Below are 27,491 nucleotides of genomic sequence, written 5' to 3' on the forward strand. Positions count from 1 at the left end.
ACATTCTGGGTCTTTTAAGTCACCTCTAAGATTCTCAACTGGGACGCGGGTGGCGCTGTGGGTAAAACTTCAGCGCCTAGGGCTTGCCGATCGCATGGTCGGCGGTTCGAATCCCCGCAGCGGGGTGAGCTTCCGTTGTTCGGTCCCAGCTCCTGCCCACCTAGCAGTTCGAAAGCACTCTTAAGTGCAAGTAGATAAATAGGGACCGCTTTATAGCGGGAAGGTAAACGGCGTTTCCGTGTGCTGCACTGGTGCTGGCTCGCCAGAGCAGCTTTGTCACGCTAGCCACGTGACCCGGAAGTGTCTCCGGACAGCGCTGGCCCCCGGCCTCTTAAGTGAGATGGGCGCACAACCCTAGAGTCGGACACGACTGGCCCATACAGGCAAGGGTACCTTTGCCTTTTAAGATTCTCAAAGCACAGCTGGTGTTTACAGGCTGTGTGTGTTATCTGAATTTCAAGGTTATTTACTCTGGTTATTTCAAGTATATCTACTCTCTACTGGGTAGATCTATTATTTCTACCTTTTCTACTGCACTTTACATTTCATTTTTGTAATTATTTCATACTGCACGGTGTGTATTTTACTGGTTGCAACTGGATAGGGCATCAGGAGCTAAGTTTTGTAGCTGCTGAATTTCAGCATGAACTGTATGGTTTCTGAACCTCAGCAAATTGCTACTGAAGAAACCTCTGCTGCCTCTTTGTGTGTTTTTGATCTCAGGTAATTGCTCTTTGGTTTGCTTCCGCTACTCTGCTCATACAAGGAGATGGGGGTGTCTATTTTTTGGACATCTTACTCCATCAGTATTTGGAGAGGGGGGACTTGGCGGTCTTTGAATTTTTCCATTATTGGGAGGGTGTCCATTGTAGCCCTGCCCACAATCTTGATTCACTTTCAGGTCCTTCCTCTTTCAGTTTCATGTTATAATAATAATAATTTATTATTTATACCCCGCCCATCTGGCTGGGTTTCCCCAGCCACTCTGGGGGAAAGTAATACCCTGACCTCTTCGCAATGCCCCGTTAACAGGTTTATTTTTTGTTCTAAACAGCCCAGATTATCCTCTTCACTGTTATATTATAAATCCAGTTTTAGAAAATGGCGAGTCCCTCATTTATCAACATATCTTGACACCTTTCAGTTATGGCAAATCATTCCCATTCTTTCAGCAAATGTAGTAACATCTTGGGTCACGCTGGAGGCACGAGCTCCCCCTTCTCTCTCACAAGCTGTGATCCCCAAACAGGTCAATATGGAAGTCTATATCCAAGCCTTTCACACAATGAACTATAGAGATGTGAAACAGATGGTATAAAAATACTCAAGGTAAGAAAAGCCTGCCACAGAAACATTCTATTCCTAAACTACGCAATCAGCACTAAGAAAAATTACAGGGTGGGAGTCAGGTGGAATAATCCACGTAGCATATAAATTATAAGAGCATTCATACATACTCTGGTTATCTCCCGCTTGGACTACTGCTATGTGCTCTATGTGGGGCTACCTTTAAAGGTGACATGGAAACTACAACTAATCCAGAATGCAGCAGCTAGACTAGTGATTGGGAGCAGCTGCTGGGACCACATAACACTGGTCCTAAAAGAAGTACATTGGCTCCCTGTACGTTATCGAGCACAATGCAAAATGTTGGTGCTGACCTTTAAAGCCCGAAACGGCCTCAGCCCTGTAGACCTGAAGGAGCATCTCCACCCCCATCATCCAGCCTGGACATGGAAGTCCTCCTCCGAGGGCCTTCGGGCAGATCCCTCAATGCAAGAAGAGATGTTACAGGGAACCAGCAAAGGCCATCCCTGTGGAACGCCCTCCCAAGGAAATAAACAACTACCTGACTTTTAGAAAACATTTGAAGGCAGCCCTGTTCAGGGAAGTTTTTAATGTTAGAATTTTTTTTCTGTGTTTTTATATATGCTATAAGCTGCTCAGAGTGGCTGGGGAGACCCAGCCAGAGGAGCAGGGTATTAATAATGTTGTTGTTGTTATTACTACTACTACTACATAGGGTATATTCAGGTATTACAAAAATACATAAATTTGTAAAATTTAGCATTGAATAAATTGTCTCGTATGCTAAATGGGTTAACTAATTTTATAAGAGATAAACCTCTTCAGTCCCGACTTGGGAGGTTGCAAGATGTGGGGGCAGCTCCCCAAAGGGAAAAAAGGCTACAGCATCTGGTCTAGCAAACACCCCCTCTCTCCAGGGGCCTTGCAGGTTTCACAGCCACCCAGACACCTGACCAGATTCTACTGGATTAAATCCCACCACAGAGATACCAGTTTTAGTTTGCTAAAGCTCCTTTCATTTGGGGCAACTGAAACTGGAATTGTATGGAGGATTTTCACAACTGTGGTTTTGCCCCCATTAAATAAAGTGTACACATCTCACTGTATGAAAACTACAAAAATCTATACAATTTACCAGTGTTTATCTTGTAGTGAGTGAATATTGAACAAAAAACAGAGTTTTATTAATAAAAAGAAGCTTTTGAAAGAATGTGGGTCAGGAAATGTGTTCTCCCGGGTAGAAGTCAACTTATTTACTTAAACTATAAGATGTTTCAGTCTTAAACACAGGATTACAGTCAAAGCTTCTCTTAAACTCTCTTCACTTAAAAAAAAAAAGTTGTTATATGTCAGTTTCCGTTACTTAGTTAGGACCGGTGGTTCAGTTAAATAATACAACACACCTTCCTTCTGCCATCAATGCCCTGGTTCATGAACGAGGGGCACTTTCCCTCACTAAGCAACTCCACTCCTGAGGTAATTCCAAAATGGCATGACAGACCCAGGGGATCCCCTCCCCCCTTGTGCCTGGCTTGGGGGTCCTTTCTCCCTAGAAGAACTGTCCCTTCCGGACTGGAAAGAGACCCTGAGGAGCCTGAATCCCCCAGGATCTGCTTCTCCTGCCTCAAGAGTCAGCCATCCCAGGACACCCCTGTTTGTAAACCTTCCCCAGACCCCCAACTGGGTCTCCCTCTCCAGGCTGGGAGGGTCTTTCCTCTCTCAGGGAGGGTGTTCAACTCAACTAGAACCAGTTCTCCCTCAGGCAAATCCTATCCTCCTCCCCAACTCCCACCTCAAAACAATCCCTCTTCATGTTCTCTCATATCAAACTCTCTCCCTCAGTAACAGCTCCTTTTATTTTCCCTCCAAAAGTGCTGTTGTCCAATCAGAGAGAGGCTCCATCCCTCCAGTGGAATTTCAGGGGGACTGAATGACCAGACTCTGGTCCGCTCTGCGATCCGTCCGTCACACTTCTGCCTGACAACAACCAGTACAGGTCAGCAGTAGGAAATTTCTGTCCCTCATCACAACCACCAGACCTACTAAAGGTCAATATTTGTAAGGAAAATTTCAGGAACCTGGAATCTCCATGTATCTACATCCCCTTGGGTTTCACGATATGGCAGTTCTAAAAGCGGGGGGGGGGAGCAGGAGTAATATTGTACTGGCAATCCTTGTCCTGCAATCCAATCATATGGGAGGCATATAATGAATTATTTTATTATTATTATTATTATTATTATTCATGTACCTAAATGTAAACCCTGCAGCAATGGGCCTTCATTGTCTATCATGATCTTGGGTCCTTTACCCTTGAAGCCCACCAGACTGAGAAAGTGCATTCACCCATTATCTTTTGATGCTGTTGGAATGCATTGCAGCTTGTAATTTTTGGACTGGTGTTCAACAGCATCAATGATCAGTCGTGCAGTGGAAAGTGAACATTGGTACTCTCCATGTAATCTCCATGTATCTACATCACCTTGGGTTTCACGATATGGCAGTTCTAAGAGCAGAGGTGGTAAAAGCTGTGTGCCTGTGAGAGGAAGAGTTTTGGGCTCCTTGTGAAAGGGGATTCCAGGAAGCAGGAACCACTTCAGACAAGGCCTTTCCCAGGATGGAAAGGAAGTGAGGGAAATCTGACACTCCCTTGTTCATTTTGAAATAATTTATTCCTGGCTTTACAATACGGGGTAAGAATTTCCTTCCAAACCACCGCTCAGTGGTTCATGGCCAGGGACAAGAATAACACCTCAAAGAAAAACACAGCCAAGAGATAGGAAAATTCAACGTCCGGAAGGGACCCAGTTTATTGAGAGATAAGCTATTGCAAAGCTCCAGTGACCCAAAACCAGATGTTCATTTTAGTAGAACTTTGAGAGGGTTTTTTTTGGAGAATGGTACAGGCATTAGCTCATAGAAGTTATACATGTAAGGGAAGGTCAGTCAGGGAGCTAAAATGGTTCTTCTGCCCATTATTTTGGGTATCCCGGTGTCTTGCTGTCTTAGGATTTACATTTCACTCATTTATTGTCATTTAGTATAATTACAACAATAGGTGTTATACGGTTGTTCGTATACTACTGATATAATGAACCCTGCTTCCAAAGCATCACAACTTTGACCCTGTAATTTCCACAATGCTCTATTAGCAATCCCAAAACACCAACATTTCCAACTCCCTCTACCAAAGACTGAACTTCAGCCGACTCAAATAGCATCAACATTGACCACCAGCATTGCAGGTTCACGCTCTCTGCAAACTGCAAACAGTTCATGACATATGATATTGCATTTACTATTGTGAGACATCACCTTCATTACTTGAATACATGGGTACAAATTTACATGCAGACACCAGAACTTCGCATGTACTCTATGCATCTAACGGCTGATGTATGTTAAGATCTGCACTCCAACTGAAGCTCCTTCCACACTGACTGAAGCTCTTTCCAGATTCCATATATTTAAATGATTTCTCACTATCAGTAAAGTTCTTGCACACACAATCCTCACATTTAAATGCTTTCCCCCCTGCTGTGAATGTTCTCTGGTGTCTTTAAAATGTCCGCTTTGACTGAGGCTCTTTCCACACTCCTTACATTTAAATGGTTATTCTCTGGTGTGAGTTCGCTGGTGTTTCTCAAGGTTTCCACTTTGACTGAAGCTTTTCCCACATTCCATACATTTAAATGGTTTCTCCCCTGTGTGAGTTCTTTGGTGGCTTTTATAATTTCCACTTTGACTGAAGCTCTTTCCACAGTCTATACAGTTATATGGGTTCTCCCCTGTGTGAGTTCTTTGGTGCTGTCTAAGGTTTTTGGTTGAAGTGAAGCTCTTTCCACACTCCATACATTTATATGGTTTCTCCCCTGTGTGAGTTCGCTGATGTGTTCTAAAGGTTACACTATGACGAAAACTCTTTCCACACACCATGCATTTAAATGGTTTCTCCCCTGTGTGTGTTCTTTGGTGGCTTTTATAATTTCCAATTTGACTGAAGCTCTTTCCACACTCTTTGCAGTTATATGGGTTCTCCCCTGTGTGAGTTCTTTGGTGCAGTCTAAGGAGTACACTTCGACTGAAGCTCTTTCCACACTCCATACATTTAAATGGTTTCTCCCCTGTGTGAGTTTTCTGATGTGTTCTGAGGTATCTACTTTGACTGAAGCTCTTCCCACATTCCATACATTTAAATGGTTTCTCCCCTGTGTGAGTTTTCTGATGTGTTCTGAGGTATCCACTTTGACTGAAGCTCTTTCCACACTCCATACATTTAAATGGTTCCTCCCCTGTGTGAGTTTTCTGATGTGTTCTGAGGTATCCACTTTGACTGAAGCTCTTCCCACATTCCATACATTTAAATGATTTCTCCCCTGTGTGAGTTTTCTGATGTGTACTAAGGTTTCCACTTTGACTGAAGCTCTTTCCACATTCCATACATTTAAATGGTTTCTCCCCTGTGTGAGTTCGCTGATGTATTCGAAGCGAGCCATTTTTATGGAAGCTCTTTCCACACTCTATACATTGGAATGGTTTCTCCCCTGTGTGAGTTTTCTGATGTATACTAAGGTTTCCACTTTGACTGAAGTTCTTTCCACATTCCATACATTTAAATGGTTTAATCCCTGTGTGAGTTCGCTGATGTATTGTAAGGGCATCCCTACGACCAAAGCTCTTTCTACATTCCATACATTTAAATGGTTTCTCTCCTGTGTGAATTCTTTGATGGATTTTAAGTGTTCCACGCTGACTGAAGCTCTTTCCACACTCCATACATTTAATTGGTTTCTCTCCCTTGGGCATTTGTTGATGTTTCCTATGAGTTTTGCTCCAGTTTAAGTTCTTTTTGCACTGCATAGCTTTATATGGTTTATCTTCTGTTGAGTTCATTATTGTAAACTCAGTGTGCACACAGACAGAACATTATGCACATTTTAACTCTGTCTTCATTATTCTCAATGAAATTGAAGGTGTCTCCTCAGAATTTGGATCGCCTTCTCCTTTGGGGGAAAGAAAACCATTTTAGGGTTTCACGGAAGAGGGAAAAGGAACTTAACACAAAGTGAGCCTAATTAACACCACCGTCTTTTTTATTTAAAAGCATCTCCTAGATTCTCTCCTCTCTTCTCTGTCTCCCTGAGGAAGTATGGCCAGGGAATGGACCACCTGATCTCATGCCCGTCTTGTGATATAGAACTATCCTTGTGGAAATTATCTGTCCAGGACTCTCTCACTTTCCTTTCTCCTTTGGGGTGGGTGGTTAAGCAAATATGTGTGACACTGAAAAAGCTGAATTCTAATGGGAAGACTTTCAGAGGAAAATATCCTTTGGAATAATATACCAATTGCATGTAAGCTGTCAATTGGATTACAAAAGTGGATTATGCATTTCCTAGATGTGGCCAAAAGACTGATACTGATAAATTAGAGGAATAAAGATATGTTTCACATTAATTAATTAATTAATTAATTAATATATTATATCATTATTCAAACCCCATCCATAAGGCTGGGTTTTCCAACCCTCTGGGCAGCTCCCAACAGAATATTAAAGACACGCTAAAACATCAAACATCGACTTCCAGTTGGTCCAGAGAGCTGAGAAGAGATGGGACTCAGCCCTTAGGGGAGAGTTCAGCTCTTTGCGAAACAAAGGGGGAGTCTGCAAGGGCACCGCAGCCCCCCAAACCCTCAAAAGGATTATTTTGAGGCCACCAGCACTATAAGGACGTCTCTCCGGCGCCAAAAACGCTCCCCTTGGAGAGCGGAAAGTGCAGCGACATCAAGACGCCAGCGCGGGACGCCATTAACTACTCGGAGGATTGAAGCCTCGAGTCTATCCTGCACAGCGGCCAGTTCTCAAAGAAAAAGAAACCTGAATCTGGCAAAAGGCTGGTGGAAAATTTTAATTGAGAAAAGATTCGGAAGACAGCAGGGATAAAAAAGGAAGTCAGCCCCGACTGAGATTGATTTACACTGCATGAATTACCTGCAAAACAGAGTAAGATTCTAATCTCCTACAGCGAATAAAAATAATAAATATACTTTTTTAGTTCTGAAGGTTTGGTTTACTGAAAGGGAGGTGGAAATCCCTAGAAAATAAACTTATTTGAAACCCTTTGGGAGTTGAAGGAGAATGCAGGAGAAGGAGCTTCCGGCTTTCACTTTCAATTTTAATTTAAACTGCACAATTTGTAAAAAATATGTTTATCGAGCTATTTTTGCGAGTTAAAATACCAGACCAGCAGAGACAAATATAAAAAGACTGCTAAAGTCTGGTACTGTAAGAAATTTGAGGAGATATTTACAGGAAGAGACTTGGGGACACCCTCCCCCTTTTGGTTAATGAGCATGATGGATTTATTTTCTCTCTCTTTTAACTTCACCTTTTTCATTCTTAAGACATTATAATTGTAGTGAATACCTTCTTCTTTTCCTTTTTCCTGGAATATAATGCGGTGGAAGTTGGATTAAGCCACCAAGAGGCGGAATAATTTGTTTTGTTTTGTTGGTACTTGGTTTTGATTTCTTCTTTTTCTTGGACGGGGACACAGTGGAAAGTGCAAAAAATCTGTGGAAGTGGTGGAAGACATTTTTCTCCTGCTTTCTCTTTTTTTTTGTACAAATAATTATTGGATTATTGCAGCATTTACCCTTTGTCCCCCTCTCAGCTTTATACATTTGATATAGAACTGGTTGGAGGCAAAAGGGCCACCTAGTGGTGAAAGAGGAAATAACAGTTTAAGAATGACATCATCACAGAAAAAAGGAGGGGAGGGGCAGCATCAGGAGAGACCTGGAGAGGGTCAAAGCAAGAAATGGAAGGGAAAGGAGATGTTGCAAAAATGTTTGCAGAACTGAAGAAAGATATTAAAGATATTAAACAAAGTGAGACAAATATGGAAAGTAGATGGGAGCAGATGGACAAAAAATTAGATTTAACTGTGAATGAGATGAAAGCCCAGATAAAGGATGTGAGCAAGAGAACACAAAATTTAGAGGAAAGATTGAAACCTATGCAATGAAAAGTAAGGAATTTAAAAAAGGAGGATGAGAAAATTAAAAGTGCAGTGTCAGAGCTGAATAAGGAACAGGAGGAATTATGGGATGCAATTGTGGTGCAGGAATTGAAGCAGAGATAAATTTGAGAATCAGATCTCTCCCAGAAACAGCAGGACAGAATATTTTAGAAGAATTAATTATTGAAATTGCACAATGGCTAGGAATTGGAAAAGATGAATTTGCCAATACAGTATTGAATGCATTTAGGATAAAAGTTAAATAAAAAAAAAAGGAAAAAAGTTTCCAGGAGATTGTTTGATGATATTTAAAGATAAGTAGATGAGAAATTTAATTTTGCTAAAAAAAATAAGAGAAAAGAAGCTCTATATTGATAGAGCAATGATAATCATATTTAAGGAAATTCCACTTTGTCAGCTGAAATGACGTGATGGATATAAACTTCTGACACAAGTGCTGAGAAAAAACAATATTGATTTTAAATGGGAGTATCTGGAAGGAGTCTCATTCTACTACAAGGAAAAGTTAAACTGAAAAAGATGAAGTAAAAAATTCCTCCAGAGGTACAGGGAACTGGATAAAGAGGAAGAAGGGGCAGCAGCAGCAGGAACAGATACCATAGAGCAAGAATAAGAAGTAGAAGTAGAAGATAATAAATTAGAAGAAGAAGAGGAGGAGGAGGAGGAAGGATAACTTTAAGAGACTCTAGTTCACAAATAGTAGCAAAAACAAAACGGCCTGAACACTTATGACATGGAGTGTTAATGGTTTGAATAACAAAACTAAAATAAATAAAGTTGAAAAGATTCTATTAAAAAGAACTTAGATATTGTTTTTGAGAGACTCATGTTGCAAGAAAACATAGAAGAATTTTGGTAAAAAAGAAATTAGGAAGTGAATTTATTTCATCAGACAGGAGTAAAAAGAGGGGTGGTGTTGTATATAAAAAATAAATATGAAGCGAGACAAATCTTTGTGGATCAAAAAATAATTATGGGGGACCTGAATGGGGTAATTTCATTGGAAATTGATAGAATGAGAAATGGGAATAGAATAGAAAGAAGGTAAACTACCCAAAACTTTCTTCTCTATGGTAGAAAGCTGCAATTTGATTGATGCGTGGAGATTAAAACACCCGTTGGAGAAACAATATACAGTGGTACCTCGGGTTAAGAACTTAATTCGTTCTTGAGGTCCGTTCTTAACCTGAGATACCACTTTAGCTAATGGGGCCTCCTGCTGCTGCTGCGAGATTTCTGTTCTTATCCTGAAGCAAAGTTCTTAACCCCAGGTACTATTTCTGCTGTTTACCAGCTCCATCTGGTATGCAGGCTGAGAACCTATCTTCTCCTCGGACTGCTTCACCAGAGTGGTGCATGCTCTGGTTATCTCTCGCTTGGAGTACTGCAATGCGCTCTATGTGGGGCTACCTTTGAAGGTGACCCAGAAACTACAACTAATCCAGAATGCGGCAGCTAGACTGGTGACTGGGAGTGGCCGCCAAGACCACATAACATCGGTCTTGAAAGACTTACATTAGCTCCCAGTACGTTTCCGAGCACAATTCAAAGTAACCTTTAAAGCCCTAAACAGCCTCAGTCCAGTATATCTGTAGGAGCATCTCCACCCCCATCGTTCTACCCGGACACTGAGGTCCAGCACCAAGGGCCTTCTGGCGGTTGCCTCACTGTGAGAAGCCAAGTTACAGGGAACCAGGCAAAGGCCCTTCTCGGTAGTGGCACCATCCTGACAAACGCCCTCCCACAAGATGTCAAAGAGAAAAACAACTATCAGACTTTTAGAAGACATCTGAAGGCAGCCCTGTTTGGGGAAGCTTTTAATGTTTGATGCATTACTGTATTTTCATATTTTGCTGGAAGCCGCCCAGAGTGCCTGAGGAAGCCCAGCCAGATGGGTGGGGTAAATAAGTAAGTAATAAATAAATAAATAAATAAATGATGATGATAAAAATTTCAGCTAGACCCTACTGGCACCATTGGAGGAAGTAATGAACAACATTTTGAAAAAAGAAGAAACACCAGAGACTTGGAAAGAAGCATATATTACACTGATACCGAAACCAGACTCAGACTTATGACAGGTTAAAAACTACAGGCTGATTTCTTTGTTGAACAGTGATTATAAACTATTTGCAAATATTAAGGTTTTCTTCCTGGCCGCCAGATGAAGGACAATATAAGGAATATTGTGAATATTATTGAATACTTGATGGCCAGGAATGAAAAGCAGGCAGCCATAATATTTGTGGATGCTGAGAAGGCCTTTGATAATATATCTAGGGAATTTAAGATTAAAAACTTAGAAAGGATGGAAATGGGTCAATTGTTTATGAGAAGTTTAAAAGCAATATATTCACGTCAAAAGGCAAAAATTATTGAAAATAATGATTTAACAGAAAATATTGAAATTACAAAAGGGACAAGACAAGGGTGTCCACTATCACCATTGTTATTCATATCGGTTCTGGAATTCTCCTGAATAATATAAGGTTAGCAGAAGGAATTAAAGGAATATCAGTCAGAAGGAAAGAATATAAAGTAAAAGCCTTTATGGATGAGTTGGTAATAACAATTGAACCAATAACAAGTCCGAAGGAAGTACTAGAAAAAAGTGAACAGTTTAGACAGGTAGCAGGCTTTAAAGTAAATAAAAATAAAAAGTTTGTTAAAAATATGGACAAAAAGATAGTGGATCAGTTGCAATAATAAACAGAAACAGGGGTGGTAAAGAAAGTGAAATACCTAAGAATATTGTTAACCCCCCAAAATATAAATTTCTATCAAGAAAACCACAACCAGGTATGGAATAAGATTAAGAGAGATTTGGAAGTGTGGGGAAGGATGAAATTGTCACTTTGGGGAAGGATATCGGTTATAAAAATGAATGTGCTACCCAAAATGTTATTTTTGTTTCAGTCAATTGATGGAGTACACAGAATTAGCTAAGATGACCGGGAGAATCCGAGAACAGCGGGACCAAAAATTCCTGAAGGACTGGAGTAAATTTGTGAATTATTTGAAGGGCAATGGTGTTCAATTGAATACGCTTGTAGGATAACAAGAAGTCTTGTGAAAAACGGAGATAAGAAATATTGTTAATCAAGGTTAAAAGATAGGATGTTAACATTTTGATTATATAAACAGTAGTAAAGAGACAAATTGTAAACAGAAGAGAGATAGGATGAAATCATTAGAAGGGAATGATGGAAGTCACTGGCTAAAAGTAGCCAAGATGTGTAAGAGATGATAAGATGGATGTTTTGTTTGGAAAGTTTATGTTAAAAATCTTTAATAATAATAATAATAATAATAATAATAACATCAAACATCAAAAACTTCCCTAAATAGGGCTGCCTTCAGATGAATTGACAATCTGAGAACACTCACAATGGTTGAATGGATTGCTTATAGACGTAGACTTTGTTTGGATAAACAAGGGCTCTGGTGCATGTTTATGGACTCTGTGCTTATTTGCAACCATTCAGATGTAATTGGCCAGTACTAAGCCATTCTACTTGAAGTCTGGAATGTCATGTGGATTTATAGCTCTTCTTCGTGCTTTGGTTTCCTGTGCTCTGAATGCTGCTGTTTGTGTGAACTCTGTGGAGAGGCCAGTTTGGCGAAATGATACTGGACCCAAGCAGTCAGTGAATTATGAGCGGAATACCATAATTCCTTAACATCCTACAGATCTGGAAGGGCTCTTTCTATGTTTCTACACGCTGAAAGGAAACACACAAAGATACAGTCTCACAGAAAAGTGGAAGTACAGACCTCTCAATTTCTCCAGGACACACCTCTGCGATTTTCTTTTTCAATGCAGCTGATGTCAGACTGGTGTATCAGACTCTGTCCTAACTGGAATAAACAAAACAGAAGTGTTATTGATGTCCTATGTGATTGTTAAAAGTATTCAAAAATATTCATCTTTAGAAGCAGAGCTACACGTTCCTCCACTTGCTGGACTTTGTCTTCTAAGAGGGCAATCAACATACAATTGCTGCAGGTAAAGCTGCCTGCAACCTTTGGCAAGATGGCAAACATTGCGCAGGAAGCACAGGCGACTGCAGCTGTTCCCTCACCCTCCATCTTGAAAACGTGTCGTGAACTGGGTGGGGAAATGGGACCCCCCCCCTTTTGCAAGGATCCCTCCCTGTCCCTCTCTCCAAGGCAGATTTCTTGCCAGAAAGGGAAAAGCCAAGGAAGCCCCTCTGGAGATTCCCCCCCCCCCCCAGCGCCCAAGATGGAGACATCTCTTCCCAAAGGCCACGGGTCTCTCCCTCTCCCCCCCCCCAGGGTTCCCTCCTCCCTCGCCAAAGATGCTTCCATTGATCCCCCGGCCTCCACACTTCCTTCGCCCTCCTCCCTCCGTCGCCCCTGCGCCCAGAAACCCCCCTTGGCTCCTCTCGCCCCTCGCCCCCAAATGCGCCTGGCGCGGATGCTTCCAAGAAGAAGGCGCCACGGAAACCCGGCAGGGGGCTCCTCTATAGAAAGGACCCCTGCACCCCCGCCCTTGTGCATGTCCCATAGTGTTATTATGGGGGGGGTGATCTCTTGTGGGGGAGGGGCTGCAAAGGAGATCGAGCCACGCAAGTCCTGCAGGCGTTGGGTCCCCACTTCGCAGCGGGATTGCATGGATCCAGACCCTCCTGACGGGCCCCAGTAAAGGCGCTTTTGGGGAAGGTGGGGAGATATGGAGGGGTCTTTGTCCTTTCCTCCCCCCTCCCCATTTCACCCCCCCCTTCCCTGCATCTTTACCCCTTTGTCTTCTCTTCTGCCCCTCCGCCTCCCTTGCTCGCTCTTCCGATGTCTTTTCCTGCAAGAGAAAGAGCAGGGCGGGAGGAGTTAGTCCAGCGACGCCCCCCCCCCTTTCTCAAGCCCCTCCCGATGCTTCGGCCCATAGAGCTATGGGGCAGAGCAGCCCCTGCCGGTGCTCGGATGGGGTTGCATGGGAGGCCTCTCTATCTCTCTCCTCTCTATGATAGAGGGGGGCAGTTCTTCCCTGTCCAGTTCTTCCTATACTGGAGGCTCTGGGATTCTGCATCTCAGCCCGCAAGGCCCCTTTTCTGTGGTTAGACCAAGCCTGCAGGGCGGTTCTTGGGCCACTGCTTCCCTGCCTTTGCTTTACAGGAAGAGCAGCAAACTCTGTACATGCCCAGAGTATATTTGTATGAACTCCCGCCACACTGTTACAGTACCCAAGGGACTAGATGACCCTTGGGGGCCCTTGCAACTCTGCATCTTTATGATTAACCACCAGTCAATAATGCAGAGCGGCAAACTCTGCACATGCCCAGAGAATACTGTATGAACTCCCACCACACCGTTACCAGTTTTAGTTTGCCACTAAACGAACCACCAGTCAATAATGCAGGGCTCTTTTGCCCCACGTGGATCATGAACCCGCAACCCTGAAAGGAGGGGCCTCATGCTGTGCCCACCTTTCGCCCCTAAGGGACTGGGGCCCCTAGGAGTTGGCCCCACTGGATGCACCTTTCCCAGCACGGGAGCCTAGCTGAGCGTTGCCATGTCCAGAATCTGGTGGGATCTCATGGCGGGATCCGGATCCCTCCCGGTGCCTTGCCCACTTTCTCCCTGGGCAGAAATCCCCGAGCGGCGAGGCCACGTAAGGGTTAAGGGGAGAGAGAGAAAAAAGGCCCCGGAAAAGGCCCCTCTCTCCATTACCCCACTTCTCTTTCCGCTTGTTTTGGGAGGCCTCTGGGGTGGCAAGTCCTTTGGGTGAAGGGGAGGCTCTGGGGCGGCTGGGAGATGAATTGGAGGATCCCCTGGGTGGGTGGGTGGAAAGGAAACCATGGGGCCCAAGGCCTTTGAGGTCCCTGCAACCCCCTGCCCAACCCCCACGAACCCCGGGGGGGGGGAGCTCTTTGGGGGGCTCAGAAATGGGTGTTGTAGCAGGAACCCCCCACCCCAATCATTCAGTTTGTACAAACTTCACACACACTCACACACTACATACGCTACGCTTCTGTTATAAATTCATAGAAAATCAACCATACATTGGTTTTGCACTGTTCCACTTTTATTTGACTCCATGAAGGAAGGACTACAAAATGGGGAAGGTTTGATACAGGGCAGCCATAATCCCTTCACCATCCCAGCACATCCACAGGAGCCCTGCCCAGTTGCTATGCCAACCCTGATGGTCCTAGACAGAAGACAATCAAGATCACAAAGAACTTGCATATGGGAGTGGATTCAGCATGGACTGAAACAAAGGACACTGATCAGATCTTCCCTCAGGGGGCAGGAAACTGCCAACTCCCCTTTGTCCCCTGGAAGTGACTCATGGGGAGGGGGAGAGAAGGGAACCAGCCAGGTGACAGGACACTCAGGTTACCATTGCAACTCCTCCCTCAACCCCTCCTTTCTGTAATGTATGCATGATGTTTCTGGGGGTGGGCTTGACCTAGAGGAGGGGAATGTCAAAAGTTTTTATAAGGTCTTGCACACCATTTTTCTGTGTCTTTTCTCTCACCTGCAAGTGAGGGGAGCACCCTGTTGCAACAGTCAATAAAGGCCAAGCCTACAGGCTGCTGATTTGCTCCAATTTACTCTGGTTGGTGTCTTTACTTTTTGTCCAAGGGAGCCCTCGGATTTTTCCGGTAACAGTGTCCCTTGAGAAGGGGTGAGGACTCCAAGTGGGGAAAGAGGGTGGGCCCCTGTATTTGGCAGATGCTTTCTTTGTGACCCCTGCACTGCAGAGGGGTTGGACTAGATGACCCTGGGGGTCCCTTCGAGCTCCACAGTTTTATGGTTCTGGGGGGTAGAGGACAGATTGAATAAGTATCACCAGAAAACATTTAAAAACAGGGCTCCTTGTGTGACCTGAACTGTGGGTTCTCACATATGGGAATGTCCAAAATTCAGCATTCCATTGACGTTGGAGAGAGACTAAGTTGAGAAATAAGACCAAGGGTAGATATTGATATAGGAATGTATTAGATAAAATGTAAAGAAATATACAATAATAAGAGTACATTCATTTGTAAAAAAGGAATATACAGTGGTACCTCTCGATGCGAACGGGATCGTGTTCCGTTACTTCCAGGTGCCCGTGGAATTCAACCCGAAAACGCTCAACCCGAAGCTACTTTAACCTGAGTTATGACTGTACAACGGGATAGACAGTAAGTCTGAAGTGCTGGAATATATATGATTTTGGAATAGTTTTTTGTCCTTGTGTCCCCCCCCCCTTTTAAGTATATAAAGTTTGTATACAAGCTGAAAATTACAGTATAATAATATACAGTGGTACCTCGGGTTACATATGCTTCAGGTACATACGCTTCAGGTTACAGATACAGCTAACCCAGAAATAGTGCTTCACGTTAAGAACTTTGCTTCAGGATGAGAACAGAAATTGTGCCACGCGGCACGGCAGCAGCTGGAGGCCCCATTAGCTAAAATGGTGCTTCAGGTTAAGAACAGTTTCAGGTTAAGTACTTAACCCGAGGTACCACGGTAGCGCGCACATCTCACTGTATGCAAACTACAAAAATCCATACAATTTACCACAGTTTATCTTGTAGTGAGTGAATATTGTCTCGGGCAGAAGTTGAACAAACAACAAGGAGAGTTTTATTAATAAAAAGAAGCTTTTGAAAGAAAGTGGGTCAGGAAATGTGTTCTAGGTAGAAGTCAACTTATTTATTTAAACTTTAAGATGTCTCAGGCTTAAACACAGGATTACAGTCAAAGCTTCTCTTAAGCTCTCTTCACTAAAAAAAGTTGTTATACTTCAGTTTCTGTTACTTAGTTATGACAGGTGGTTCAGTTAAATACAGCACAGCTTCCTTCCCCGATCAATACCCTGGTTCATGAGCGAGGGGCACTTTTCCCCAGCTCCCCCTCTAAGCAACCCCACTGCTGAGGTAATTCCAAAATGGCGTAACAGACCCAGGGGTCCCCTTCCTCCCCTTGTGACTGGCTTGGGGGGGTCTTCTCTCCCTAGAACTGTCCCCTCCTGACTGGAAGGGGACCCAGAAAAGCCTGAATCCCCCAGGATCTGCTTCTCCTGCCTCAAGAGTCAGCCCTCCCAGGACACCTGTTTGTTGACCTCCCCCAGACCCCCAACTGAGTCTCCCTCTCCAGGCTGGGAGGGTCTTTCCTCTCTCAGGGAGGGTGTTCAACTCAAACCAGAACCAGTTCTCCCTCAGGCAAATCCTATCCTCCTCCCCAACTCCCACCTCAAAACAATCCCTCTTCATCTTCTCTCATATCAAACACTATCTAACTCTCTCCCTCAGAAATGGCTCCTTTTATTTTCCCTCCAAAAGTGCTGTTGTCCAATCAGAGAGAGGTTCCATCCCTCTGGTGGAATTTCAGGGGGACTGAATGACCAGACTCCGGTCCAGCTCTGCTGTGCGTCACACTTCTGCCTGACAACAACCAGTACAGGTCAGCTGTAGGAAATCTCTGTCCCTGATCACAACCACCAGACCTACTACAGGTCAATACATTGTGAGGAAAACTTCAGGAACCTGGAATCTCCATGTATCTACATCCCCTTGGGTTTCACGATATGGCAGTTCTAAAAGCGGGGGGGGGGGGGGGGAGCAGGAGTTTGCCTGTGAGAGGAAGAGTTTGGGGCTCCTTGTGAAAGGGAATTCCAGGAACCACTTCAGACAAGGCCTTTCCCAGGATGGAAAGGGAGTGAGGAAAATCTGACACCCCCTTATCCCTTTCGAAATAGTTTATTCCAGGCTATAAGATATGGGGTAAGAATTTCCTTCCAAACCAAATTTCCTTCAATTGCCCATGGCCAGGTGAAGGAATAACACCTCAAAGAAAAACACAGCCAAGAGATAGGAAAATTCAACGTCCAGAAGGGACCCAGTTTATTGAGAGATAAGATATTGCAATACCCCCAGTGACTCAAAACCAGAGGTTCATTTTAGTACAACTTTGAGAGGGTTTTTTTGGAGAATGGTACAGGCATTAGCTCATAAAAGTTATACATGTAAGGGAAGGTCACAGGTCAGGGAGCTAAAACGGTTCTTCTGTCCATTACTTTGGGTATCCTGGTGTCTTGCTGTCTTAGGATTTACATTTCAATCATTTATTGTCCATCTCCCAGACAACCAGACCTTTATAAAGTCCTTAGCTTACCATTCCAATAGCTCCCAACGCCTGGGAAGAAGACTCAAGGGAAGAAGAGTCAGTCACATAAATTTTCTATTTCTAAACTTTTTAAACAGCTGTTCGAAAGATAAGCGGGTGGAAGTCGGGGTTGAGAAGTCAACGTAGTCTAGAAATTAATACAGCACTGAGACATAGCTTCCATCAGAGAAAGTAAGATGAAGGTATAACAAAGGTACATGTGTTTCATTCACTGTTAAGTTGTATGAATTCTGTCATATGCTAAATGGGTTAACTAATTTTACAACAGAAACACCAGTTCAGTCTCGACCTGAGAGGTTGCAAAATGTGGGGGCAGCTATAGAAGGGCCAGACCCCCCCAAAGAGAAACTGCAGCAGCTGGTCTAGAACACTCTTTCCCTCCAAGCCGTATTAATGGATCCTTCTCTAGGAGGACTTGGAGGAGCCACAGACCCTTGGGAAGGGGAGAGGAGCAAAGGAGGCCCAGAGCCCCTCTGAAGAAGTTACTGACAGCACCCCAAACAGAATCACCCACCAAAGGCCATGTTTCTCTCTCTCCACCACCTTCTCTTCCCCCAGGGTTGCTTTTATTCATCTAGAGGAGCGGGGGAGGGGGTCTCTTTAACACACCCTCTGGACACCCCAGAAACCCTGCTTTCTTCATTTCTCTTTTCCTGCTGCCACCGGAAATAATGTTTTATCTGAACATTGCGCCCTTCAGAGAACCAAGGAAGAGGAAGGCTTGTAACACAATTAGTGTATCTGTTATAAAAACTACAGAAGGGGTTTATGCACATAAGAAGATGGCCTCACTCTTTCTGTGTCTTATTTGTTCATTTAGTATAATTATAACAATAAGTCTTATACAGTTTTTCGTGTACTACTAATTTAAACAACCCTGCTTCCAAAGCATCACAACTTTCACCCTGTAATTTCCACAATGCTCTATTAGCAACCCCCAAAACACCAACATTTCCAACTCTTTCTACCAAAGACCGAGCTTCAGCCAACTCAAAGAGCATCAACATTGACCACCGGCATTGCAGGTTCACGCTCTCCGCAAACTGCAAACAGTTCATGACATATGATATTGCATTTACTATTTTGAGACATCACCTTCATTACTTTAATACATAGGAACAAATTTACATGCAGACACCAGAACTTCGCACGTACTCTATGCATCTAACGGCTGATGTATATTAAGATCTGCACTCCAACTGAAGTTCCTTCCACACTGACTGAAGCTCTTTCCACATTCCATATATTTAAATAATTTATCGCTGATGTATGTCTGTTGATGTTTTCTATGTGCTCCACTATCAGTAAAGCTCTTTGCACACAAAATCCTCACATTTAAATGCTCCCTCTCCCCTGCTGTGAATGTTCTCTGGTGTCTTTAAAATGTCCGCTTTGACCAAGGCTCTTTCCACACTCCTTACATTTAAATGGTTATTCTCTGGTGTGAGTTCGCTGATGTCTCTTAAGGTTTCCACTTTGACTGAAGCTTTTTCCACATTCAATACATTTAAATGGTTTCTCCTTTGTGTGAGTCTGTAGATGGCTTCTAAGGGTTCCACCATTACGGAAGCTCTTTCCACACTCCATACATTTAAATGGTTTCTCCCCTGTGTGAGTTCTTTGGTGGCTTTTATAATTTCCACTTTGACTGAAGCTCTTTCCACAGTCTATACAGTTATATGGGTTCTCCCCTGTATGAGTTCTTTGGTGCAGTCTAAGGTTTTTGGTTGAAGTGAAGCTCTTTCCACACTCCATACATTTATATGGTTTCTCCCCTGTGTGAGTTCGCTGATGTATTCTAAAGGTTACACTATGACGAAAACTCTGTCCACACTCCATACATTTAAATGGTTTCTCCCCTGTGTGTGTTCTTTGGTGGCTTTTATAATTTCCACTTTGTCTGAAGCTCTTTCCACACTCTACACAGTTATATGGGTTCTCCCCTGTGTGAGTTTTCTGATGTGTTCTGAGGTATCCACTTTGACTGAAGCTCTTCCCACATTCCATACATTTAAATGGTTTCTCCCCTGTGTGAGTTTGCTGATGTGTTCTGAGGTATCCACTTTGACTGAAGCTCTTCCCACATTCCATACATTTAAATGGTTTCTCCCCTGTGTGAGTTTGCTGATGTATTCGAAGGGGCCCACTTTGACGGAAGCTCTTTCCACACTCCATACATTTAAATGGTTTCTCCCCTGTGTGAGTTTTCTGATGTGTACTAAGGTTTCCACTTTGACTGAAGTTTTTTCCACATTCCATACATTTAAATGGTTTCATCCCTGTGTGAGTTCGCTGATGTATTGTAATGGCGTCCCTACGACCAAAGCTCTTTCCACATTTCATACATTTAAATGGTTTCTCTCCCGTGTGAATTCGCTGGTGTGTTCTAAGGTCCCCACTTTGACTGAAGCTTTTTCCACACTCAACACATTTAAATGGTTTCTCCCCTGTGTGAGTTCTTTGGTGCAGTCTATGACATTCACTTTGATTGAAGCTCTTTCCACACTCCATACATTTAAACGGTTTCTCCCCAGTGTGAGTTCGCTGATGTGTTCTTAGGTTTCCATTATGAACAAAGCTCTTTCCACACTCCATACATTTGAATGATTTTTCTCCCGTGTGAATTCGCTGATGTGTTCTAAGGTGTCCACTTTGACTGAAGCTCTTTCCACAATCAACACATTTAAATGGTTTCTCCCTTGTGTGAATTCTTTGATGGATTCTAAGTGCTCCACGCTGACTGAAGCTCTTTCCACACTCCATACATTTAATTGGTTTCCCTCGCTTTCGAGTTTGTTGATTTTTCCTAAGAGTTTTGCTCCAGTTCAAGCTCTTTTTGCACTGCATAGCTTTAGATGGTTTCTCTTCTGTTGAGTTCATTATTGTAAACTCAGTGTGCACACAGACAGAAGAACATTATGCACATTTTAACTTTGTCTTCATTATTCTCAATGAAATTGAAGGTGTCTCCTCAGAATTTGGATCGTCTTCTCCTTTGGGGGAAAGAAAACCATTTTAGGGTTTCAAGGAAGAGGGAAAAGGAACCTAACACAAAGTGAGTCTAATTAACACCACCGTCTTTTTTTTTTTAAAGCATCTCCTAGATTCTCCCCTCTCTTCTCTATGTCTCCCTGAGGAAGTATGGCCAGGGAATGGACCACCTGATCTCATGCCCGTCTTGTGATATACAACTATCTTTGTGGAAATTATCTGTCCAGGACTCTCTCACTTTTCTTTCTCCTTTGGGGTGGGTGCCTAAGCGAATATGTGTGACACTGAAAAAGCTGAATTCTAACGGGAAGACTTTCAGAGGAAAATATCCTTTGGAATAATATACCAATTGCATGTAAACTGTCAATTGGTTTACAAAAGTGGATTATGCATTTCTTAAATGTGGCCAAAAGACTGATACTGATAAATTAGAGGAATAAAGATATGTTCCCCCTTAATTAATTAGTAATAATAATAATAATAATAATAATAATAATAATATATTATATTATTCAAACCCCGGCCATCCGGCTGGGTTTCCCCAGTCCTCTGCGCAGCACCGAACAAAATATTAAAAACACGATAAAACATCAAACATTGATTTCCGGTTGGTCCGCAGAGCTGAGAAGAGACGGGACTCAGCCCTTAGAGGGAGATAAAGGGGGAGTCTGCAAGGGTGCCGCAGCCCCCCCAAAACACTCAAAAAAGGATTATTTTGAGGCCAGCTGCGCCATAAGGATGGAATGCATGCAAGGCAGTCATGAGAGGATTCTTTATTCAACAGAATAGAATATATAGAAGATTCAGAGAAAAGAAAAAATGGAAATTTTAAATGAGAGAATGGAAAATGAAAAAAGCTAGCTAAAAACCAAATGATATAATGATTAATCAAAATATTAAGATATTACAAAGTCAGTTTTCAACAATTGTGAACCAGGAAGTAGAATGGAAAATTAAAATGATGAAACAAAAGAACTTTGAATACGCACATAAACCAGGAAAATGGCTGGCATGGCAGATAAACAAAAGAAAATCTCAAAAGACAATTCATAAAATTAAAATTGGAGAGAAAGAACTAGAGAATCCGAAAGAAATAAGAAAAGGATTTGTAAACTTCTACCGACAATTGTATAAAAAAGGTGGAAAAGAGAACATAGTCAAAGTAAAAGAATTTTTAAAGAAGAATGGAATGCAACAAATCCCACAGAAAAGAAGGACAGACTGAATGAATTAATAGAAGGGAAAGAAATTTTGAGAGCAATAAAGGACTTAAAATCAGGAAAAGCACCAGGACTGGATGAATACTTGATGGCCATGAATGAAAAGCAGGCAGCCATTATATTTGTGGATGCTGAGAAGGCCTTTGATAATATATTTGGGAATTTATGATTAAAATCTTAGAAATGATGGAAATGGGTCAATTGTTTATGAGCAGTTTAAAAGCAATATATTCAAGTCAAAAGGCAAAACCTATTGTGGATAATGTATTAACAGAAAATATTGAAATTACAAAAGGGACAAGACAAGGGTGTCCACTATCACCATTATTATTCATATCGCTTCTGGAATTCTCCTGAATAATATAAGGTTAAGGGTACCCCTGCCCGTACAGGCCAGTCGTGTCCGACTCAAGGGTTGTGCGCCCATCTCACTTAAGAGGCCGGGGGCCAGCGCTGTCCGGAGACACGTCTGGGTCACGTGGCTAGCGTGACGAAGCTGCTCTGGCGAGCCGGCACCAGCGCAGCACACGAAAACGCCGTTTACCTTCCCGCTAGAAAGCTGTACTTATTTATCTACTTGCACTTAGGGGTGCTTTCAAACTGCTAGGTGGGCAGGAGCTGGGACCGAATGATGGGAGCTCACCCCGCCGTGGGGATTCGAACCGCTGACCATGCGATCGGCAAGCCGTAGGCGCTGAGGTTTTACCCACAGCGCCACCTGCGTCCCTTATAATATAAGGGTAGCAGAAGGAATTAAAGGAATATCAGTCAGAAGGAAAGAATATAAAGTAAAAGCCTTTATGGATGACTTGGTAATAACAATTGAAGGACCAATAACAAGGCCTAAGGAAGTACTAGAAAAAATTGAATAGTTTAGACAAGTAAATAAAAATGAAAAGTTTGTTAAAAATTTGGACAAAAAGATTGGTGGACCAGTTGCAACAGCAAACAGAAACGGGTGGTAAAGAAAGTGAAATACCTAAGAATATTGTTGACCTCCCAAAATATAAATTGGTATCAAGACAAACACAACCAGGTATGGAATAAGATTAAGAGAGATTTGGAAGTGTGGGGAAGGATGAAATTGTCACTTTGGGGAAGGATATCAGTTATAAAAATGAATGTGCTACCAAAAATGGAGTACCCAGAATTAGCTAAGATGACCGGGAGAATCCGAGAACAGTGGGACTGGAGTAAATTTGTGAATTATTTGTAGGACAATGGTATTCAGTTGAATACGCTTGTGAAAAATTGAGATAAGAAATATTGTTAATCCAGGTTAAAAGATATGATGTTAACATTTTGATTATATAAACAGTAGTAAAGAGACAAAATGTAAACAGAAGAGAGAGATAGGGTGAAATCATTAGAAGGGAATGATGGAAGTCACTGGCTAAAAGTAGCCAAGATGTGTAAGAGATGATAAGATGGATGTTTTGTTTGGAAAGTTTATGTTAAAAATCTTTAATAATAATAATAATAATAATAATAATAATAATAATAATAACATCAAACATCAAAAACTTCCCTAAACAGGGCTGCCTTCAGATGGATTGACGATATGACAACACTCACAACGGTTGAATGGATTGCTTAATGGACGTAGACTTTGTTTGGATAAACAGAATGACATGTGGAATAAATTCATAGAGAATATAGTAGATATAGAGAATATAAAAAGGTAAAGGTAAAGGTACCCCTGCCCGTACGGGCCAGTCTTGACAGACTCTGGGGTTGTGCGCCCATCTCACTTAAGAGGCCAGGGGCCAGCGCTGTCCGGAGACACTTCCGGGTCACGTGGCCAGCGTGACATCGCTGCTCTGGCGAGCCAGAGCCGCACATGGAAACGCCGTTTACCTTCCCGCCAGTAAGCGGTCCCTATTTATCTACTTGCACCCGGAGGTGCTTTCGAACTGCTAGGTTGGCAGGCGCTGGGACCGAGCAGCGGGAGCGCACCCCGCCGCAGGGATTCGAACCGCCAACCTTTCGATCGGCAAGCCCTAGGCGCTGAGGCTTTAACCCACAGCGCCACCTGCGTCCCATAGAGAATATAGTAGATATCTAATAATCATATGTACAGCACGAGAATATTTTATTTCATGGTATTCTTTGAACTTTTTTCTCTTCTCTCTCTTTTCTCTTTTCTCACTTTATTTTCTATAACTGAAATTATTTCAGTCAGTTAGTTCCAAACTATCAGCATTCTTCTCCTTCCACCTTCAGAGGTATTATTCATCTGGATCCCAGGGGATGGGAATCACGGCTGGGGAGGGAGCTTTTGCCCTCAGGCCCTGCTGGTGAGTTTCTCCTGGGCTGGTGTCATGGTATTGCCAGAGAATGAAGAGGAGGAGCAGAGACAGGTAGGCAGGGGGGCAGGAAGTGGAGATTGAGGAAAGAAAGAAGGGAAAGCCAGGAGGCGGAACGGCTCACAGATGTTGAACCAGAGCCTCAACACCGTACCGGAAGTTCTGGCACAGAAAAAACTGGGCCAGCTGATCTCAGAAAACCACTATCTACCGTATTTTTCGCTCTATAAGACGCACCAGACCACAAGACGCATCTAGTTTTTGGAGGAGGAAAACAAGAACAAAAATATTCTGAATCTCAGAAGCCAGAACAGCAAGAGGGATCACTGCACAGTGAAACCAGCAATCCCTCTTGTTGTTCTGGCTACTGTGATAGCTGCACAGCCTGCATTCACTCCATAAGACGCACACACATTTCCCCTTACTTTTTAGGAGGGAAAAAGTGAGTCTTATAGAGCAAAAAATACGGTATGTTCATTATCTGCATGAGGGGAGTTTTGGGGAGTTGCCCACCACTTGCAAGGTCAAAGAAATGAAGCCATTTGACCTTCCAGTTTTCCTGGAAACGGGAAGGTGTGAAACTGAATTTCAGAGGAGATTCTGTGGACTGTGGCTTGCTCACTCGCACTTTCCATCTGGACTGTGACTGTTTCAGGACTGAGAGTGAAAGATTCTCTCTAAGGATTGCCTTCACAAGGGCTCTGGTGCATGTTTATGGACTCTGGGCTTATTTGCAACCATTCAGATGTAATTGGCCAGTACTAAGCCATTCTACTTGAAGTCTGGAATGTCTTGTGGATTTATAGCTCTTCTTCGTGCTTTGGTTTCCTACACTATGAATGTGGTTGTTTGTGTGAACTCTGCGAAGAGGCCAGTTTGGCGAAATGATATTGGACCCAAGTAGTCAGTGAATTATGAGCAGAATACCACAATTCCTTAATATCCTACAGATCTGGAAGGGCTCTTTCTATGTTCCTACACGCTGAAAGGAAACACACAAAGATACAGTCTCACAGAAATGTGGAAGTACAGACCTCTCAATTTTTCCAATTTCTCAACTTCTCTGTGTTTTTCTGTTTCAATGCAGCTGATGTCAGACTGGGGTATCAGAGTCTCTCCTAACTGGAATAAATAAAACAGAAGTGTTATTGATGTCCTATGTGATTGTTAAAAGTATTCAAAAATATTCATCTTTAGAAGCAGAGCTAACAATGTATCCAGTGGCCCATGAAAGGCTAATAAAGATAAGATGGGCTTTGGTTTTTGTGGGCTCCGGTCCGATGATGTAGACAAGGAAGCTCAAAATTAAAGGATTCCTATATAGTCCCACCAATTTACTATGTTTCACAGTTTGTAGGATTGACAAGTTGACAAACAATGAAAAATTCCTTCCAGTAGCACCTTAGAGACCAACTAAGTTTGTTTTTTGGTATGAGTTTTGTGTGCATGCACACTTCTTCAGATACACAGATTACGAATAAAGAAATTTTTCGAGGCCCCATTGGCGAAAATACACCTTGTGTTACAACCTGTTTTGGTTTACAAACAGAGCTCCGGAACGGATCATGGTTGTAAACCAAGGTAGCACTGTACTGGCAATCCTTGTCCTGCAATCCAGTCAGATGGGAGGCATATAATGAATTGTTATTATTATTATTATTATTATTATTCATGTACCTACATGTAAACCCTCCAGCAATGGGAATTGTCTATCATGATCTTGGGTCCTTTACCCTTGAAGCCCACCAGACTAAGAAAGTGCATTCACCCATTATCTTTTGATGCTGTTGGAATGCATTGCAGCTTGTAATTTTTGGACTGGTGTTCAACAGCATCAATGATCAGTCGTGCAGTGGAAAGTGAACATTGGTACTGACCGTGATAGGTTTCTTCTCTGCATTGAGGATGGGGGTCCTTTGTGGGTGTCAACACCCCCCTCTCCCCTGGTAGGAAGTCAAACTTTCGAGATGGGCAAGACAACCCTCTCGCCAGCTCAATTTGCGCTTAAGCAGATAACTGTATAGCAAGAAATAAACAACAGAACAGGAATAAAAAGGAAGACAACTTCTTAAGATAAAGGAACTCAGTGGTCCCACAGTTAGTCTGGAGAACTTCCTAAAGGTCCCTGTAAGGTAGTCCAGGTAAAGAAGAGAAGAAAACCCAGGTAAGGGTGGAAATGAAAGAGAAGGGAGAAGGAGGGGAAGGAGACAAAGGAGGATTCTGGACATCTGGGTGGGGGAGTCCCAACCCCCAGGACAACCCTGGTTTCTCTGAATCTGATGGTCTCCCCCTCGACAGAGACTGAAAAGGCCGCAGGAAGAGAAGAGAGGAAAGAGGAGGCAGGAGACGAAGGAGGAGAAAGGGAAGAAGAAAGGAAGATCCTTTCCGAAACGGCGTTCCTGACTTTTCTCTTCTGCCCTCCCTGGAGCTCTCATGCAGCTGACCTGGCCAGGGGGTTGCTCTGCCCACCAGGTCTGCCCTCTTGACATTTGGACCTCCTGCCAGCACAGAGGTGGGCAAGGACCACCCACACGGCCCCCCCCTCCTGCAATAAACTGGAAGCCTGAGCTAGGGGGGAAGTTTCCAGTAACTTAAGGGAGGGGGTTCCTCCCAGGATCTTCTTGCCTTTTCCCTCCAGAGGCAGGACTTGGTAGAAAGAAGATGGAGACATCTCTTCCAAAAGACCTCCCGTCTCTCCCTCACTCTCTCCCCCCCGCCCCTAGGATTCCCCCCTCCCCCGCCAAGAATGCTTCCATTGATCCCCCGGCCTCCACACTTCCTTCGCCCTCCTCCCTCCGTCGCCCCTGCGCCCAGAAACCCCCCTTGGCTCCTCTCGCCCCTCGCCCCCAAATGCGCCTGGCGCGGGTGCTTCCAAGAAGAAGGCGCCACGGAAACCCGGCAGGGGGCTCCTCTATAGAAAGGACCCCTGCACCCCGCCCTTGTGCATGTCCCATAGTGTTATTAGGGGGGGGGGTGATCTCTTGTGGGGGAGGGGCTGCAAAGGAGATCGAGCCACGCAAGTCCTGCAGGCGTTGGGTCCCCACTTCGCAGCGGGATTGCATGGATCCAGACCCTCCTGACGGGCCCCAGTAAAGGCGCTTTTGGGGAAGGTGGGGAGATATGGAGGGGTCTTTGTCCTTTCCTCCCCCCTCCCCATTTCACCCCCCCTTCCCTGCATCTTTACCCCTTTGTCCTCTCTTCTGCCCCTCCGCCTCCCTCGCTCGCTCTTCCGATGTCTTTTCCTGCAACAGAAAGAGCAGGGCGGGAGGAGTTAGTCCAGCGACGCCCCCCCCCCTTTCTCAAGCCCCTCCCGAGGCTCCGGCCCATAGAGCTATGGGGCAGAGCAGCCCCTGCCGGTGCTCGGATGGGGTTGCATGGGAGGCCTCTCTATCTCTCTCCTCTCTATGATAGGGAGGGGGGCAGTTCTTCCCTGTCCAGTTCTTCCCATACTGGACGCTCTGGGATCCTGCATCTCAGCCCGC

General features: G+C 43.6%; 3 protein-coding genes and 1 long non-coding RNA gene across 12 annotated transcripts in view; 1 reads left to right on the top strand and 3 right to left on the bottom strand.

Annotated features, from left to right (window-relative positions):
* The first annotated feature begins 421 nt into the window (after window positions 1-421).
* Window positions 422-11,686, top strand: LOC307209295. Its single transcript, XR_013835521.1, has 2 exons — window positions 422-3,304; window positions 11,268-11,686. It is a non-coding gene; the product is annotated as an uncharacterized lncRNA (long non-coding RNA).
* On the bottom strand, window positions 4,086-27,323 carry LOC307208786 (uncharacterized protein). 7 transcript variants are annotated; one of them, XM_079963749.1, is made up of 4 exons: window positions 27,194-27,323; window positions 25,887-26,025; window positions 12,126-12,209; window positions 4,086-6,311 (listed from the first exon to the last, which is right to left on the bottom strand). In XM_079963749.1, exon 4 carries the CDS (start codon window positions 6,199-6,201, stop codon window positions 4,921-4,923), a length of 1,281 nt encoding a protein of 426 aa, XP_079819875.1. In that variant the 5' UTR covers window positions 6,202-6,311; window positions 12,126-12,209; window positions 25,887-26,025; window positions 27,194-27,323; the 3' UTR covers window positions 4,086-4,920. The 7 variants fall into 7 exon arrangements, with proteins under 7 accessions (XP_079819875.1, XP_079819874.1, XP_079819873.1 ...); XM_079963748.1 differs by lacking the exons at window positions 25,887-26,025; window positions 27,194-27,323 and adding exons at window positions 13,110-13,167; window positions 13,845-14,079; XM_079963747.1 differs by lacking the exon at window positions 25,887-26,025.
* LOC307208713 (uncharacterized protein) lies at window positions 17,181-20,817 on the bottom strand. The gene has a single exon (XM_079963597.1). The coding sequence runs from the start codon at window positions 20,370-20,372 to the stop codon at window positions 18,924-18,926; it is 1,449 nt and encodes a 482-aa protein (XP_079819723.1). The 5' UTR covers window positions 20,373-20,817; the 3' UTR covers window positions 17,181-18,923.
* Window positions 17,181-27,491, bottom strand: part of LOC307208622 (uncharacterized protein) — a 32,628-nt gene continuing 22,317 nt past the window's right edge. For all 3 annotated transcript variants that reach the window (XR_013835200.1, XR_013835201.1, XR_013835202.1), the window contains exon 3: window positions 17,181-17,381. The gene's annotated coding sequence lies outside the window, so the exon portion shown is untranslated. The remainder of the gene's footprint in view (window positions 17,382-27,491) is intronic.

The sequence above is a fragment of the Podarcis cretensis genome, assembly GCF_951804945.1.
Source record: "Podarcis cretensis genome assembly, chromosome: 2".
NCBI lineage: Eukaryota > Metazoa > Chordata > Lepidosauria > Squamata > Lacertidae > Podarcis > Podarcis cretensis.

Coding starts and splice junctions, on each gene's coding strand:
- LOC307208713 (XM_079963597.1), bottom strand. CDS start 20,372: ATGAACTCAACAGAAGAGAAACCATCTAAAGCTATGCAGTGCAAAAAG.
- LOC307208786 (XM_079963747.1), bottom strand. CDS start 6,201: ATGAACTCAACAGAAGATAAACCATATAAAGCTATGCAGTGCAAAAAG.